This window comes from Vespula pensylvanica, chromosome 10 (assembly GCF_014466175.1).
Source record: "Vespula pensylvanica isolate Volc-1 chromosome 10, ASM1446617v1, whole genome shotgun sequence".
Lineage (NCBI taxonomy): Eukaryota > Metazoa > Arthropoda > Insecta > Hymenoptera > Vespidae > Vespula > Vespula pensylvanica.
The window spans coordinates 2,936,003-2,954,467 of NC_057694.1; the positions used below are offsets into that span (position 1 = coordinate 2,936,003).

General features: G+C 26.3%; 4 protein-coding genes across 5 annotated transcripts; all 4 read right to left on the reverse strand.

Moving 5' to 3' along the window:
* Positions 1-112: 112 nt before the first annotated feature.
* Positions 113-8,702, reverse strand: LOC122632245 (cohesin subunit SA-2). 2 transcript variants are annotated; one of them, XM_043818831.1, is made up of 20 exons: positions 8,483-8,702; positions 8,137-8,344; positions 7,878-8,044; positions 7,630-7,805; positions 7,376-7,549; positions 7,102-7,306; positions 6,581-6,910; positions 5,909-6,514; positions 5,454-5,796; positions 5,134-5,367; positions 4,872-5,064; positions 4,600-4,786; positions 4,219-4,523; positions 3,904-4,115; positions 3,657-3,823; positions 3,519-3,570; positions 1,318-1,353; positions 970-1,143; positions 815-899; positions 113-479 (listed from the first exon to the last, which is right to left on the reverse strand). In XM_043818831.1, the coding sequence occupies exons 2-20, from the start codon at positions 8,310-8,312 to the stop codon at positions 462-464; spliced, it is 3,840 nt and encodes a 1,279-aa protein (XP_043674766.1). In that variant the 5' UTR covers positions 8,313-8,344; positions 8,483-8,702; the 3' UTR covers positions 113-461. The 2 variants fall into 2 exon arrangements, 1 of the variants encoding a protein (XP_043674766.1); XR_006327842.1 differs by lacking the exons at positions 113-479; positions 815-899 and adding an exon at positions 1,929-2,220 and having other exon boundaries at positions 1,041-1,143.
* Positions 8,703-9,213: 511 nt separating this feature from the next.
* On the reverse strand, positions 9,214-11,012 carry LOC122632467. The gene is made up of 2 exons (XM_043819258.1): positions 10,503-11,012; positions 9,214-10,380 (listed from the first exon to the last, which is right to left on the reverse strand). The coding sequence occupies exons 1-2, from the start codon at positions 10,694-10,696 to the stop codon at positions 9,249-9,251; spliced, it is 1,326 nt and encodes a 441-aa protein (XP_043675193.1). The 5' UTR covers positions 10,697-11,012; the 3' UTR covers positions 9,214-9,248.
* A 259-nt stretch (positions 11,013-11,271) lies between these two features.
* On the reverse strand, positions 11,272-13,078 carry LOC122632237 (receptor expression-enhancing protein 5-like). Its single transcript, XM_043818813.1, has 4 exons — positions 12,866-13,078; positions 12,156-12,388; positions 11,908-12,043; positions 11,272-11,841 (listed from the first exon to the last, which is right to left on the reverse strand). Exons 1-4 carry the CDS (start codon positions 12,990-12,992, stop codon positions 11,795-11,797), a joined length of 543 nt encoding a protein of 180 aa, XP_043674748.1. The 5' UTR covers positions 12,993-13,078; the 3' UTR covers positions 11,272-11,794.
* A 432-nt stretch (positions 13,079-13,510) lies between these two features.
* Positions 13,511-17,953, reverse strand: LOC122632235 (coatomer subunit beta). Its single transcript, XM_043818811.1, has 10 exons — positions 17,803-17,953; positions 17,250-17,644; positions 16,827-17,160; positions 16,477-16,765; positions 16,067-16,407; positions 15,733-15,997; positions 15,270-15,637; positions 14,731-15,175; positions 14,417-14,652; positions 13,511-14,300 (listed from the first exon to the last, which is right to left on the reverse strand). Exons 2-10 carry the CDS (start codon positions 17,615-17,617, stop codon positions 14,070-14,072), a joined length of 2,877 nt encoding a protein of 958 aa, XP_043674746.1. The 5' UTR covers positions 17,618-17,644; positions 17,803-17,953; the 3' UTR covers positions 13,511-14,069.
* Between the last annotated feature and the right edge of the window lie 512 nt (positions 17,954-18,465).

Consider the following 18,465-nt stretch of genomic DNA (forward strand, 5'->3'; position numbering starts at 1 on the left):
ATTCCGTATATTTTGTATTTTCTTTTTTGTTTCTTTTTTTTTTTACAATGATGTACAAAATATGTGAATAGATTAATATAATATAGGTAGAACGATAATAATCGTATATACTATTGATAAATTTGTCACTAATATTGAAAAAACTTTTATTTCGACAAATCATTAAATACTTTGGCAATAACAAGGATAGATTTAAGTTTTTTATCAAATATTTGTAAAATATAACATAATGATATTTATATAATGTCGTATGAACGAAATTTATATTATAGAAAAGTCAGTCAGTATTTAGAAATCGTATAACAAAAATTATTAACGATTTTTTTTAAAGAGATACATAGTTTGTTAACTACTTGCACTTAAAAAGGGTCCCCATGTATAGCATGCCCTCATGCGTGTACACATACATATGTATGTAGTTTTGAATTTATATATTGATGTGTATTTCTTAATTCATCCGTTTATTCCGAATCAGATTCCTATATAATAAATAATTACAGTATGTCAAAATCTTAAATATCGAAATTATTTTAATTAATAATATATATCATGTAAAGAGATATACTATATATCAAATAATCTTATATAAATGTATTGAATAATTTATATAATTATTTTTTTTATCAAAAATAATAAATTAAAACGCATATAAAAGTATAAACATAACTTTAACTATCACCAGAATATTCGTGTAAATACATTTTCTTATGAGATCAATGGCATAATAATATCATTAATAAATAAATAAGATATGTATATAAAATATTAAATAAGATTGCAATATGTCATAATTATAAATATATTTTTTACTCACCATATACTGACCCTCAATATAGCGGCCCGAATTTCTAGACGTTCTTCGTAATTCTCTTGGTTCGGAATGCTCCTGATTTCGCCTCCTTTTAAAGAAATAAAAAAAAAAAAAAATTGAAAATTACAATTTTTAAATCATTTAGAGTATTTACTCACGGCCTCGATTGTATTTGCAAAGTTTTGAGACGAGTATCTATATCTTGCGAAGGACTTGTTGATACGTCTTCTGCCATGGATGCTGGAGACGTTTGTATTAATCCCGATTCTGTAGACTCATAATATGTATTTGATTTAGGACCACGTGTTATCGAAATTTTTGTAACTGGTAATCTGAAAGAATATAAATAAAATTTGAATAAAATTAATAAAAACTTAATAATTGATCTAAAAACATAACATTGTATATCTTTATATATATCATTTATATTACAAATAAAATGATTGACACAAATATATCATTCATATTTATTTTTATTGTAAATAACTTGAAAAAATTTTACTTACTGACTTTTCCGTGGACCACGTTTTTTCTTGTGTTTGCTGAAAGACAATTCATAATGATCAAAATAGATTATGCTTATATTATATCGAAATAAAGGGACAAAAATTTAATATCGATATTACTGATAAATTATTAAATATTTTCTATTTAATAGTAAAACAGATCTACGTAAATTTTACATTATGTATATGTATATGTATATGTTATGTATATGTATGTGTATATATATATATATACACACGTGTATGTATCTATATATGTATATATATATATATATAAATTAACATTTATGTTACTTACAGAATTAACCCAAGAAGTAAAACAAAATATGTGTAAGGTAACGATTATAGAGAACGGCGTGTTGTACATATCTGAAACTATTCCAATTTAGGAAATGTGAAACAATGGGTTAATTCTGTCACATTTCCCATATGATTTATTAAATTTGAAAAATGCATAGCATGCTCGTTAATGTCAATTTCCAATTGCATAAACATAGGATTTGGGAACTCTGGGAATAGAAGGTCTCGTTTAAATTAATATTACATATGTTTTGTATCTATCACCAATTTGTATTATTGATATATAAACAGGATACAAAGTTTAAACTTACTTGGTTTTAAATACGTATGTTGGATAAGAATACACACATCGTTCTCTATGTACTATTTTTTTCACTTTGTCCAAAAATATTATAATTCACTATTATTTTTCTTCTGTTGTTGTTATCTTAATTCTAATTTAAATGTTGATTTTTTTATATAAATTGAATCTAAAGCAGGCACCAGGTATAATTAATGTCATCAAATTCTTATATAATTTTTGCCCCTTATATATATATTAACACATATTTTATTTTATATTATTTAAAATTGTAATTGTAGGTCGCTTAACAATCAGGTAGCCTGCAACAAGCAGTTTATCAAAGATTACTACCCATGCAAGAGAATACTAACTATCATAATACTAGTTTAGTTAGAATTAAGCAAAAACAAGCAACTGCAAATATAAATAATAACTTCTTTCAGATATTTTTAACAAAATTTGATTAGATGAAAGATCACTTGTTCAAATTACAAGCAAATCCTCAATAATTCAAATCGGAATAGTTAAATATATAATTTTCCATAAGGCAAGTATTTCAAATTGAGTAATTAACAAGTGGAATTAATTGATTTAGTGTCAGATTCAAATTTATTTTATTCATATTTTAGATTCATATAGATTTATATGTGATTTTTATGTTCAGTGCACATAAATTAATAAATCTTCTGTCCTATTGCATACATTGTACTCACTGATTCGAATATATTTTATTTATGTACACATACTTCTAACATTAAACAATAATTATATATTATATATAAAATGAAAATATAATTTATATTCAAAATAGTAAATCTCATATGAAAAAACGATTATGTATCTATTAAATCATATTCAAGAACAGAATTAAATAGTAAATAAATAAAATAGATAAATTTTATTTATAAAAAATTATTATAAAGCTTTTTTCAAATAATTTTGTCGTAAAAATTATTTATAAAAATTTACTATAATGAATATAAATGATAAATAAAATTTATACAGATGTATAATCTGCATCTATTTTATAAATACGTATTTTTATAGATATGTATTTATAAATATGTATACATACATATACATATACATATACATATACATATACATATACATATACATATACATACACATACATACGTACATACATACATACATACACACATTATATATAAAGTAGTTAGGCATATTTAGTAAAACAGCACATTCAAAATGTTTGGAGATATAATAAAAAAGCATCAATAAATACAAAAATAGCAAAATTAAAAATAAAGTAAAATGATTATGTATATTTACATTCAATTATATAATTTCATGTGATTAAAATAATAATGCAGAAGGAAAATGCACCATAACTAAATGCTATTTGCCTTTGCAATAATACTATTTAATTATGTTAATTAATCAGTATATTAAAAAAGCTGTTAAATGAATAGTGTTAGCCTTTTTATTGCAATGGTGATTTAACAAGATTAAGAAAATTCATGAAAGGTTACTATTTTATTAAAAAAAAAAGCGATTGGTTGCATTTGCATTCGATTCTACATTATTAATAATTACAATAGGAAGAGATAAAAAAAATGCTTAAATTTAAAACAGATCTTAGATACACCTAACTTACCCTGAAAATTCATGATCGGAACCTTCATCGGCTTCATCCGCATCTTCTTCCTCTGCAAAATAAATAATATTGCATATATTACCAATCTATTAAAAGTATATATAATATATATCTTAATAATATAAAATTTTAACTAACCGGCTAAATGATCCTTTTTACGTCTCGTATATGCTCGTTTACTTGTTACTGGAACTTGATCAGTCTCTCCATGCAACAAACTATTTCTATATAAAAGTAATGGCTGCCAATCTTCTCCTCGTGAAGAAGGCATACCAGCTTGTAATCTTCTATCTAAGAAATTTAATCTGAAAAGAACATAATATTAAATCAATCAATGAAAAAACAAATATTTTATAACAAATAACATGCCACAAATAATACTTACACAACGCGTTTATCCTGTTTTAATAGTTTGTTTGTAAATTCCGATAAAATTTCTAAGAAAGAAAGATTGGGTGGTGGACCAGTTGGATCTTGCTCTATACCATCTGGAGGAGTAATAGCAAATAAAACTCCTGCTCTGTGTAACGCTGTAATTGCTTCGCGATTTTTCACAGCATCCAAACCAAATGATAAAGCAAATCGTTTAGCTAATTCCTAAAAGTTTCAAATGTAATTTAATTATTATGCTATATGTTAATGTATGTTAAAATAAAATTTTTTTTTAATTTATTATATTTCTTAATAGTATAAAACAAACCTTAATTGCGATAAATTCCTCACTATTTCTATTAACCTTGCCCTTTTCCATAACGATTTCATTATATAAAATATTTAAGCTGTGCTGCATTGTTAAAGCACAATTCGTTTTATTAATATCTCTAGCTTTACCTAAGGTAGTTTTTATTATATCTCCATAATCATTATAATATTTTACATAATGCTTAAATACATCAGCTGCTGCTTTTGTTGGAATCATATTATAGACAATAAGTTTACAATAACCAGCTAGAAAATTTCGTCGTTTATGTAATTCTTCGATCTTTGAATGCTCATCATGTTCATCTATAATTATAACAAAAATTATTTTTTTTAATTCAAGGAAGTTATATATTCTTTAGTAATATAAATAAATAGTCACCATCTTCCTCTTCACAAAAAACATATTCTTGTATAAATCGATTAAGCATGTTTTGCATTGCTTGGTCAGGTTCATATACTAATTGAGACATTAATATATTAGGATGAGTAGCTAACTGATTACAAAATACTACTAGTAAATCACATATCGTATTATACGCTTCTTCTCTTAGAATTGGCGGCGTTGGCTGTCCAATATTAATTTATTATTATTATTATTATATATGCTAGTTCTTCAAGTAATTAAATATTATATGTGTATAATAAACTTACCACTGTGCCATTATCACTACTAACAAAATGACGCATAGAAGCCATAAATGAATGTAGGCGTTCCTTCAATTGACGACATTCATCTTCTCCACGATTTCCTGAATCTGCAGCTTCCATCAAATGATGTTGACCCCATAAGATAGCGAAGAAACATGCACTAATACAATACTTCACAGCTTCATGAGGTAAACACCTGAAAAAAGTGGAATTTTTTATAAAATCAAACATTATCTACTGGTTAAATATAACAAAAAAATAATACTTCGAAGGATCTTTTGCATCTTCAATGTCTTTGTATAAAGAATCCCATATTCCCCAAGGGTTCATGTTATGACAAGAATAAAATATAGATACTTTTTTTAATGATTGAACAACGTTGAAGATTTCATCTTCATCTGGTTCTTCATCTCCTTCTATTAAATTTCTATATTCATCTATTGCCTCTTTATACTTATTTACAATAGAATCAATTAAAGTTGAGCGTGCCACGTCACATCTATAAAATTTATTTCCAAAATTCAATTGTTATTTCAATGTGTTATTTTGTTATAAAATATAAAATTCTTTAATCATTAAATGTACCTTGTGAAGATTGCATGACCATCTACACACATATTTTCTAAAGTTTTAGCTGCAGTATCAAGAACTTCGGTATCGTGTATTTTTTCAACAATTGTATGAATTTTTGTTAATAAAGAATCTAAATTTTGCTCTTGACGTGATTTTGTATAAATATCTAAATCAAAATATTGTGGAATAGCAAGCAGATTTGCCAATTTTTCTGGATCTGCTCTATATTTATCAAGTAGATGTGGCAATGTTTGGATAAAGTGTTCTGTTAACCGTTGTTTGTCATCATGCACTTGTTTCAATTCTTTTACAGATAAAATCTTACGTGTTGGACCACGTCCAACAGGTGCTTCTCCTATTTTTATAGAAGTAATTATTATTAATTATAAAATATAAATTTATAATTAACATATTAAAAGATATATAATTAAATATATTAGAAGATAAATTATATAATTGTATCTAACCTGTTGCTGCTTGTTTTATACAACAAACCATTAATTCAATAAGAGATGTTTCTTTCTGATTATCTAATGCTTCTTCCTCAGGACCAGCTTCTTCTAACAACAGATCTGTCATACATTCCCAATCTTTCATCATTTGATTAGTTTCAATTAAAGAATCAACTAGATATGCTCCATGTTCATGAAGTTCAGATTCAATAAAAAATAATACAAGATCACGTATCAATGGAGTGTTTGGTAAACGTTTCTTGCCACGTTTTGTTTTTACCCCAGCAATGGCTTCATCATCCGGTCTGAACAAACGTTCATTTAAAAATTCTCCTGCTGCTTGTGCAACAGCACGATGAGATGAGTAAACAAGTTCATAGACATGTTCACAATCTTTATCTGTAAGAATTTCTCTATGATGTTTTAAAATAGATATAACTAATTTCACAGCTTGCACTGCTACATCATATTCCTTATCCAATGTCATAGCAACAATTCTATCTTTAAATTTACTAGTGAATAATTCAAGTTTTGTTTTCAACTCTTCAGAAGCATATAAAGGTTGCAATGCTTGAAGACATTTTAATCGAACTTCCCCAACTTTATCATGTAACGTCCAACCTAACAATTAAATATAAAAATTAGATATTTAAAAATATTAATGAATTATACTCAATTTCTACTAACCAATGTATTTTAAGTATGAATCATCCAAAAAATTTTGATGAAATTTTTTCATCCAAACTCCGATCTCTGCCATACAAATTGCTCGTATTTCTGGTAAAGTATCTCTATATCTATGTACAAATACGGACTTAAACATATATGTAAGCATATTTTTTATCTCATCCATATTCTCTTCTAATTCTTTTCGTTTAGCCATTAAGGATTCAAGTCTATCTGCTGCTCTTTTTTCTCGTGCCTTCTGTCTCTCTGCTTCATACTGTCGCTGAGTATTATCCAAATTTATTGAGACAGTTAAAGCAACATCTACTAGAGCAGTCATTAGTTTCATAGCTAAGCATATATAAAATTATAATTAAAATAAATGTCATACACATAAATATATATGACATTGAGTTGATCTCATAGGTACATTTTTTATAAATATTAAGGATATGTGTGAATATGTACTGAGGCTATACATAATTATATTATCATATAAGAGATATATTATTGAGATAAATATATATTAAAGCTATACATACCAGCAAGTGTAGCTGTGTGTCTAAATGCTCTTACTTGTGAGTCAGATAAACCTGTTAATAATGAAATGACATTGTCCATCAAAAATTGATCATAAATGATAGAGTATTGACACTGTCGAACTAATATTTGTACAAATTCACAGAAATTCGCACGAAATTTTTTCCATTGTTGTCCAGTCATAATTAATGGATACTCTCCACTTTCCTATAATAAATTATATATACATTAATAATAATTTGGTAAAAAATAATAATAATATATAAAGATATATACTTCATCAAACTCTTCAGTCATTTTACGTATTATTGCTACATGCTCCATAGTTGCTTGCATTTCTGAAGTAATACGTCCTTTGCAACCACTTGCATTAATAAAAAATTGCATTAACATAAGAAGTGCATTTTCTCTATTACTTTTATATTTTTCTATCCAATCGTCCACAATGGTCTACCAACAAAATATTTTGTTAAACAAATATTCCACACACTACCCTTCTTATATTAATAATTAATTTGTAAATAACATACAGTAAGAGACGAACGGTTATTCCTAATAACATAATAAAGACTAGCTTCATCCTCTAAACTGTGAGAATGATGTATACGTCTTCCACGGCCACGTCCACTTCCTCGACCTCTATTAGTAGTTGTTGGAATAAAATCTGTGTCAATTTCCTTGTATTTTGGTTGTTGTATAGAGCCTCCTTAAAATATAAAATAAAACTTAATTATTATCATATCATTTATAACTAATTTTTTTAGGATTACAAATATACCTCGTAATCTGGCACGTGTATTTCTTGTAATTCTCATATTAGCAGGTGTTGCAGGTGTCATTGGTTGTTCAAATTGTACTTGATTATCAAAATTAGTAGATTGTTCTTGATATTGTTGTTGCGATGTACCAGGAGAACTATAACTTTCAGAAGAGTAATGTTCAGGCCTAGAAAAATATGACATATAAAATAAATATACCATTGTAAAAATACTATTGGCATATTTATATTATTTTGACAATTATAAACGGATATTTACGTAGGATTATGAACAGGTGTTTGAGATACATTATTATAAGATGTATATGAAGAATATGATTCATTTGCATCAGCTGTATTATCATTTGATGGAGTCATGGGTGTCATAGGTGCCTCATATTCTGGAGGTACCGGATCATCCATACGTATTCTTTTACCACCTCTTCTATGCATCATTATGATAATTCTTGTATCTTTTTACAACGAATCTTAAACGAAATTAATATACAAAATATAGATATGCGATATATAATTAATATATAAGATAAATTTTTTAATTGATAATATGTATATATAAATTAATTTACTACACAACAATTATAAATTATAAACATAATATTTCAAACCTGTATGAAGTCCCCGAATCATCCGGAAACTTCCAAATGTTCGAAATTTCTTCAACTATTAAGATAACTTATATAAATACAGTTATTTTTATAAAATTACTGTAGTATATTTTAAATAAAGTAATTTTTAAATGTTATTGTTAACTATAAAACTCATATTTAATGTCATATATGCGTATGTATATATTTTGATATTTGACTTGATATGACTCAAGAATTCAAATGCGCATGAGCAGTTATGATACTAGATGGGAAAAAACAGAGTGCAGCAGTTACCTATCCTGATTGGCTGATTTTAAACTTTACCAAAAAGTGATAAACTAATTGCACGAACGTATAAAATGATGAAAGATAAAATAATATTGAATGAATTATAAACTGTTTTATATAAAACGAAAAAATCATCTATTGTTAATTTTATCATATGATATTTAAATATTTACCTCAATATCAAAGATTTTTAAATAAAAATTTCCAAACGGATTTCTACTAGTTCATATTTTATTATTATATTTATCAATAATTAATAATTTACTATAAATATAAAATATACTTATAAAAAAATCTACAATTAATCGATTTTCAAGCTCATCTTTGAATCTAAATAAGAGATGAGGGTATTATGCTTCTAATAAGTAATTAATTGTATATTTGTATCTTCTTCTTACATAAATATACAAATATCTATTCATAGACATATTACACACACACACACACACACACACACACACACACACACACACACACCTATTTATTTATATTATCTTTAATTTCTGACACCTGGTATTCTATATAAAAACTCTCCATCATCATCATAATAACAATCAGAAATTCTGTAAGTTTTGCCTTTTTGGTATATTTTTTGTGGAATTTGTATTGGTTGTGAATATACTTCATGTTCTTTTATTTTTTTGTTCCATGCCTTCACATAAGTGTCTAATTTAGTATTAATTTTGTCTGTAGAAACAAGCTGGGAAAGTTCACTTTTTTTTAAAGAAGTCAGTGTTTTTTCTTGGTTTGATGTTTCAGAATTTGAAAAATTCAATTCTTTTTTTTCTTCTTCCTCTTCTAATACTTGTATATGTTTTGATTTTACAACATTGTCATTAATATCTGAAGATGTATTATCAAGTTTGTTAAGGTGATTTTTATAAGCATTTAGTAATGTAATGCTTTTTTCTGGACATTTTGCATAAATTCTTGTAAGTTCTTTCTTTGCAAACTCATTGAAAGTCATTTTTTTTTTAGATGAGTCTAGATTGTATGCGATTAATGCTACATTATTTTTATGCAATGTTTCTTTTTTCATAAGATTTCCTTTATCAAGGATATTTTTTGAAATAGTATTATCATTAATAGTATTATTTGAAAGATTTGTATCTGTAATTGCTTCTGTATTACTTTGCAATATTTTGTTATTACATTGATCACTTCTATTCTGATCTAAATAACTTTGTACAATATTTATAAAAAATGTACTTTTTGGTTTTGGAAGTTCAGATTTCGGTGGTATTAACTTTTCTGCTAAAACATGCCTGTTAGACAAAGCAATTGTTCTATCTTTAAATTTTAATAGATGTTCTCGTAAAAGAGGACTGACAGGTAATTTTCCTGTCTGAAATAGTTTCCAATTATTAATAACAGTAGCATCATATTGCAAAATTCGTTCTACTGATTTATAAGACCAATTTGACTTCAAAATTTTTTTAATAGTATCAGGTAAAGCTGGAAAACTTTTACTTAACATTTCTACCGTCCATTCTTCTGGATTGCTTTGATGCAGTTTCAATATTTGATCTTTTTCAACTGATGTAAGAAAGTTAGGATCTTTGTCTTTTTTAAAATATTTGGTTGCAACAATCTGATTCTTAAGTAATCGTTTAGATTTTATCACTTCCCTAAAAATTATATTGATATTATTACATGATACAAATGAATATATAATATCATTCAATCCTCAAAAAATTCTAAACATGTATATAATAATTTAATATAACAGAATATTTATGAGATAATTTACCGCTCATAATCTTCATAAAATTTCTCAGCATTCATGAATTCTGCTTCAAATTCATCTAAATCATGAGAATCCAATTCTTCGAGGTTAACTTCTGATTTAGTACTTTCTAATATCTTTAATTTACCTCGAATACCAACATTTTTTCTACTATATGCTCTACGAGATATATATGATACTGTTCTGAATATATTCATTATAAAATATTTTCACTTAATTATATATTTTATTTTTAAATACATTCAACATTATTCGGATGTATACAATCTTCGTCCATTTTGATTTAAAATATGAAATAATATTGTAACCAAACATTAAATAGGTTAGGACAAGAGTATCTTCAGGTTAAAAATAATATTATCTCATAAAAACAAATAGACACACATTAAGTAACCAATTTTATAAATCTTGTAAACACGGAAGTGACTGTAACAATTAATAGTAGTAATGATCAATAATTTTTCAATAGTATTAGACGCATATCTTACTACTCCAATAATTAGTTTGAACTATCTCAAATTAAAAAATTTTAAGTAATACATATATATAATTGCATACGATCCTCCAAACATTTACGAATTAATTGAATTATCGATATTTAATGTTTGATTGACGTAATTTTTTGAAATAATTTATATAATATAAAAAATATATTGAAATAATTTAGACATAAAAAATGAATTTTTTTCATGTTGTATTTAAAATACAAAAAAGAAATAAAAGTTACAATGTTTTTTAATTTAATCGAAGTTACATTTAATGGAAGAGCTAATCAAGTAAAAACATTATTTAATAGATCAATGTAGGATACAAGGTAATAAGGATGTGTAGTATCTATATACATATTTCATTATAAAAGATGACAATTACATATTTTGATAGATACTTGGTATAAATATAAAAATAATCTATTACTTTTTTACATGTTTTTTCGTGACTATTATATGATTATATTTAAGGTACATGTAGATAAAAAGCAATTTTTACTCATAAATGTTACACTTAAAAACATTTAAAGGCAATTGTAATACAAGTTTTTCAAATACTACATTTATTTTTGAGCTTATCTGTCATAATCGACAATAAAAATAAAATTTCAAATTTAAGAAATATTTGATTGTAGATTAGAAATATCCTAAAAATGATTTCCACCCTAAGAATATTATAAAAATTTCAAACAGCACCTTAATTCATGGGTACAATATGATTATAAAATGCTCAATGTAATTTTTGCTTTATATCAAGTTTGGTAATTTCAAGATAAAAACAAAAACATTATGATGCAAATGCTACTGTTATTCTCGTTTCTCTGCTAGAATTGTATCTACTGCAATTTTTAATGCTGAAATCAAATGATTCAATAAGTAAGTAAATGTATTCAATATTTTACTTTACATTAAATAATTACCACGTTCATGATTAGTAGATAGAAATTTGTCCACGCGAGAATGATATCGCAAAAATTTTGGGCGTACAATACGTTCATAAATAATCAAAGAACCATTATATTCCATTGGTGCCATTAACCATATATAGAAGATACACTAGAAGAATAACATAGAAGATTTTTCCACCTTATTTAATTTTATTCCATCATAATTTTAATGTTATTTAATTTATTTAAAAAAGATAGAATACTTATAACTGCAATTATACCTTTAATAACCAATAAAAAGGAAGCCAACGTACAATAAATTCTGAAAAGAATTCAATGATAGTAAAGACAGCAAATACAATCCAATAAGTTAGCCATTTTGAATCATCTTCCTTCATAGGACTTTCTAAAGCTTTCATTGAATAATATGCAGGATAAACAAAACCAATAATATTACATACTAGCTGTTGTCCAACTCCAATTAGCAAATATAATGAGAATATAACTATAAATCCTAAAAAATAAATTGAAATTATTTAGATAATTTTGCATATACATATATAATTAATTTATTATATATACTTAATTACTTTTATTTATATAGTTTTTCTTGAATATATGTATATATATATATATGAGTATAAAAATAAATTGAGGTAATAATATATGTATATATATATATATATATATATATATATATATATATATAAATATACATACATAATATGATCAATCAATAAATACAGGCAACCCCTTCTCCAGATTATTTTTCATTATAGATTTTTTTATTAAAATTTAATATCAGATATTAAAAATGGAAAAAAGAAAAATAAAACTATATATGTTTATTTTTAATATTAATAAAATATGATAAACAAATTTTTTTTCCCGTAATCCTAAATTGATATATGAATTGTATCTTTATTATATAAAGTATGTGAAAATAAAATAATTCGTATAAAAAAGATCATTAAATAACTTATTTACATACCAACAAATATGTATACTCGATTGACTCCAGTTTTTTCTTCAGCAAATGCAAACAGCTTCGCCCATGGTTTGTTTTCATCCTTCAACGTTTTTTCTATAGATTCCCTTATAACTTCTATCCTTGACATTGTTAATTTGATGAAAAATACAATTTTTTATTTTATCTAAACAGTTTTAAGTTGACCGTTACCTCCAGTAGACAAAACTTGGTAAACTGGTAAACTGTTCAAAACAGTGCTTCCAATCGCAACACAAAAAATTTCCTATTAGTTAATTTGAAATTTTCTCCTTTTACCTATTAGTCCCTAGAAAATTTGAAATATTAATTTTTTATTATATCTATAAGAATTTTAGTCTAAAATATCAATTTTTTTGTGTAAAAATAAAGATTAATAATTTACGTTTAGAGGGACGCTTTTTTTTATGTTTTTTTTCTATATTTTATTTCAAAAAGGAAAATACAAAGTATAAAGATGGCGCTCCTCCGAATGATAAGCAACGTAACGTAATTTTTGAATTAAAACAGGTATGTTATTCGTTTAAATGTATTCATCAGAATAATACAGAATATAATAATCAAGACACCCAATTATAATATTATAGAAATGCTAATACCTTTATCGTCTGATTTTATAAAATACACATATATGTGTTAAACTTTATATTTATTAATAAATCATTACAGTACAAACTTTAATATAGAAATATTTAATGCTTGTTTAAGGATTCTCTATATTCTAATAAGAACATATAGAGGCTTATATTATATACAAATCATTTCAAAATTCATAAATCTCTTACGAATTTAAATTTATTTATATCTTCGATATTTATTGTATCGTTGGGAGAACATTATTCATAAAAATGGATTGTTTATAAAATATGGACAAATGCAAAGGATTTTGTAATTTATTTTCAATAAAATACCTTGTAAAGTAAAATAGCTAAATGTTATTGATAATTACGATGTGTCAATTATTATAATCATTAATCAAGAAGCATGAATAACATATGAACATTTTCCTCATAAAATATTTATACTAACATTTATTTTATATCTGCAAATTACTTTGCGATATATTTACTGAATCTGCAGGTATATTACTATTTTTTATGAAAATCTATATTTTTTTAAGTGCATATTGCACATATTACATTATACTGAATGAATAATGTATTATTTTTTAATATTAGATATGTACAGTTTAAGCAGTTTGTATGATTTTGTTTTGTGGTCCTTTTTGTGTCGAATTAATCTTGTCACCCAAAGAAAGGGCCATACCTTGACTTTTAGCCCTAATGCGAATATGACCTAATACTGGAGCGTCTGATTTATTTAATGGTTTTTCAATTGACAAATTAGCTAATGCATCTTCACCAAAAATAGATTTAGCATACATATTAGCAGCCATGAAACCACATTGTCCAGAAAGAGCCTATTTATCAGAATATAATAATCAAGTTTTTAGACAGACAATAATAATAAAGTTTTTATATAACATTTGATGATATAATAATACATAAAAAAGTATGTAGTACACAATAGAAATACCTTTTCAGGAGTAAGACAACGCATATTTGTAGATTTTAATAAATGGGCTAAATATTCTCTTAAATCTGAAAGACTTGTATTTACAGAGACTTTATTTTCCCATTCGAATTCGGCCCACATTTGTCGGAATTCAGCATCAGTACATGTTGCTGGTACTATGTAATCCATTATATCAATATGAATGTCGTTCAGAACAACAACACTTCTATCAGATCCAGCACCAGATACATCATAAACTGTATAAATATTAATATAAAATATTATGCTATAATTAAAATTAATTATATGGCGATAAAAATCAACAAAAAGCTTACCTATATTACCAAATATAATTCCATTTTCAGTAGATGCCACTTTTACATTTGCTTTGATACTTGCAAAATCTCTTGGAGCTAACACAATGGGTTGTGGACGTTCGACCAATTTTAAGTCTCCCATTGTTGCTAATTCTAAAGTACAATTTTGTAGGGTATCCTCCGTTTGATTAACGATCAATACATCAAGCACAATATCATATTGATTAACATGGACAAGTGCTTCCGCATATACTGGATCTGAAAATCCTGTAAGCTGTGTAACTTTACTTAAAGCACTTGGAGATGGTGTATCTCCTGTTGCTCCAGGTCTTCCAGCAACGGCCACAGTGAGACTCTGCTCGAAAACATCGCCAGCACCACCAGTCAAGTCAGAGCCACGATTAAGTTGCAAAAATTGTATAGCATCATCAACTTGTACAGTATTTCCTGGTTTTTCTTTTGCCTAAATATTAGAAATCATTTCAAAAAATTGATGTTATTGACACGTTAAATGGAATATATATTAATAGCTATTAACTTGATGTTGCATATACAACCTTTTGATTTTGAGAATCTTCTTCTGCTTTAGCTGCTAACATTCTACCTAGAGCTTCACGGCATCCATTTGTAAATACTTTTTGTAATAATGGAGTTGGACAGGCAAGAGATCTTAAACATAAAGAAATTCTTTCCGCGTCATCATGTGTCATTGCTTTGGTAGGAAGTCCGGATCTACCCAGTTGTAAAACACTAGACATGACAAGCATTGCTTCTGCTTGTAGTTTATTACTTTTTTGAGGGTTGTTTTCGAGACTTTTGTAACGCAAAGCTAATTTAGCTATAGTTGTAGCTAAAGATGCACCAATAAAGAAATCACCATCCATCATATACTGTACCAGAGGTGGACGCTTTTCTTCTTTCCTTCCTGTTTATAAAGTTATGTATTTTTTGTATATATTTACTTTTATACTTTAATAATAATATTTGTATTCTGCATAAAACACAAATTGATTATAGTACCTTCTGCTGTGGTGCTAAATGCACTCTGAGTTGCATATGTTCCATCTGATGTAACTAACTGTGCAGGAACTGTTTGCTCACTATCATCTTCATTTGATTTTTCTCCAGCCTGTCTTTTATTTTCTGCTTCAAGTAATGGTAATTCTCCTAAAGCAGCACGTATACGGTTCATTACTGCTTCTATATCTTCTTTTGATATTGCATATTCACCAAGTATCCACAAAGCAGCTCTGTGAACTTTGACTGATCGAATATGTGGAAAAACCTAAATTGTAAACATAATAATTTTGATTAGAATATACTTATTAGATGATTTAATTCTATACTATATTACCTCCAAAAGTTTTTCAACAATAAGTGGTCTAAGATTTTCAAATCTTTGGATAGCTTCACGGACAAAAACTAGAACATCAGTAGCAGCAGCTTCATTGTTTTCAGACAAGAAGTCTGTTAGCACTGGTATGACTGTTGCTGCAACATCTGAGAATTTAATTGAACAAGCATGTAAAGTTCTTACAAGCAATTGTCGATATCTTCCAGCATCTTCATGTTCACCACCAGCAGTTCTAAGAACTTCTTTCTTTAAAAGTTGAACCATTTCCTCAACTGTACGATTAGTCACTAAATCCATTGCTAAAGCTAATGTTTTAGTTCTTACTTCTAATGCAGGTGAACCTATAATAAAAAATATTAATAAAACAATATTATTTAATTAATATTTCAAAAATATTAAAGAAAATTTACCTAAAACTCTAAGTACATCCATAACAAGATCTTGAAGAACTCTTTCATAGATAGGGCTATCTTTCATGGCAATTAGACGATCGAGTACAATAAGCTTCACATTGTTGTCACTTTCTTTAACAACTAATTCAATGTAACAAGAAGCTGCTGCTTTAATTGCTGTAGGTACATTAGAGAGAGTTATTAAAGTGCCAGCTGCTTCATAACGTACAGCTGCACTAGGTGAATTTAATAAACTGTAAATACATCTAATAAAGCGTGCCCTTTCGGTTGGATTTGCTAAACAAACCTAAAATTGATTTAATTTATTAAATTGTTCATTAATAATAGATTCTATCAATAATACATACCTTATAAATTAATTCCACAATAACTAATTGTAAAATATCTCCAAAACTAGGCACTTGGTCTAAACATGCAGCTAAATAAGCTAAGGCTTTACTCTGATCTGCATGTAATAACATCAAAAATGCATTTCTTCTACATGACATATCTTGTTCTCCTTCTAAATATTTTGCTATTAGATCTGGTGCATCAGGTATTAGAAATTCAAAATTTCTGTATATTGTAAATATTGCTAAAACTGCATTACGTCTGACATAAGAATGTCTATGTTCCAAACAAGCTGTTATTGATGGCATAAGAGGTTCTAAAAGCTCTGGTTCTTTCAATTTGCATAAAAATCTGAAATTGATCAATATTTCAAGATTTTCAATACATTATCTGTATTCTAGATATTATCTTTTTTTGTTATTAAAAATGCATATCAATACCTTAGAGTAGATCCTCTTACAAATTCATTAGGATGTTGCAAATCTTTTCTATAGGCATCACATACCAAAATCATTTCTTGAAGTAATTTTCCATCGGGAGAAGTTTTTGGAACAATCTCCCAAAATATAAGAAGAAGTTTTTTAATTGTATGATCTTGCAATGGTAAAACAAATCTAATAATTGTCATAAGTAAACCTGGTAAACGTTCACCGCTTAAAATCATATAAATAGTTTTCTTAAGTGCTTCAATTTTTGTATGAACATCGCCTTTTTCAAGATCTTGTTTCAGTTGCAACTCATTTAAAGGTTCTGTATCCGTTGGTATGTTAATTAAAGTATAACAAGGTTGTTCCACTAAAGTACTCATTTTGTTTTTAGTGTTCAGTCCACTGTGCTGTAAAGTATTTGAGTATTTAAATCATCATCATCATCGTTCTAATAGAAATTTTATTAGAGAAAATCATGATATACAAAAAATAAGGTTAATTTTTATATCAAAGTATATGCAGCTTTATTCAACGTATCAATAAATCTGAATTATGTTATACATACCTAAATTAGAAAAAAATCTTGTAAAAGACACCGTTGATAATATGTATTAAAGATAATTATCATTTATAAGCACTAGATTTTACAAGAACATTTCTAAGTAGAAGAGGAAACGGCATACGTGTCAACTTCTGATGCTACTGAAAAAAGAGATGGCGCTACTAATAGTAAATCTTTAATGCATTTGTATATCTACATAGTTCATCTAATGTTAATAGTAATGCGTATCAATATTGTACAATTATATTTGATCGATAGTATTACTAATTTGTTATTTGATGTAAATACTAAATTATACTTCATTTATATATGTATATATGTACGTATACAAGAGTGTGAAAATGTGCGGCAAAACTTTATGGGTAAGTATTACCAATCAAAACAAATAAAAACTATCATGGATTCAAAACATAATTTTGGAACTTTGTATAACGTGTATGTATATGTGTGTGTAAAAGGAAACTCTATTATATAAAGTAATAGAATGGCTACAATGTGCTAATATGATTATTTTGAAATGCTGTATGTATGTGTGAGTAGATATTATTAAATCTGTATTGTTATATAATATTATCTCATAATAAATGTAAATAAAAATATCTATAATGTAGAACCAGAAATTATTCTATATAAATTAGATGAATATGAAAATTATAGTTCATTAAT

Coding starts and splice junctions, on each gene's coding strand:
- LOC122632245 (XM_043818831.1), bottom strand. CDS start 8,312: ATGATGCATAGAAGAGGTGGTAAAAGAATACGTATGGATGATCCGGTA. Junction 7,550..7,629: donor ATAACCGTTCGTCTCTTACT/GTATGTTATTTA, acceptor TTTTGTTGGTAG/ACCATTGTGGACGATTGGAT. Junction 900..969: donor TTGCAAATACAATCGAGGCC/GTGAGTAAATAC, acceptor TTTCTTTAAAAG/GAGGCGAAATCAGGAGCATT.
- LOC122632467 (XM_043819258.1), bottom strand. CDS start 10,696: ATGAATATATTCAGAACAGTATCATATATATCTCGTAGAGCATATAGT. Junction 10,381..10,502: donor TTTTATGAAGATTATGAGCG/GTAAATTATCTC, acceptor TATAATTTTTAG/GGAAGTGATAAAATCTAAAC.
- LOC122632237 (XM_043818813.1), bottom strand. CDS start 12,992: ATGTCAAGGATAGAAGTTATAAGGGAATCTATAGAAAAAACGTTGAAG. Junction 12,389..12,865: donor TCGAGTATACATATTTGTTG/GTATGTAAATAA, acceptor TTTATTTTTTAG/GATTTATAGTTATATTCTCA. Junction 11,842..11,907: donor ATCTACTAATCATGAACGTG/GTAATTATTTAA, acceptor ATTTGATTTCAG/CATTAAAAATTGCAGTAGAT.
- LOC122632235 (XM_043818811.1), bottom strand. CDS start 17,617: ATGAGTACTTTAGTGGAACAACCTTGTTATACTTTAATTAACATACCA. Junction 16,766..16,826: donor TTGTGGAATTAATTTATAAG/GTATGTATTATT, acceptor AATCAATTTTAG/GTTTGTTTAGCAAATCCAAC. Junction 14,301..14,416: donor GTTGTCTTACTCCTGAAAAG/GTATTTCTATTG, acceptor TCTGATAAATAG/GCTCTTTCTGGACAATGTGG.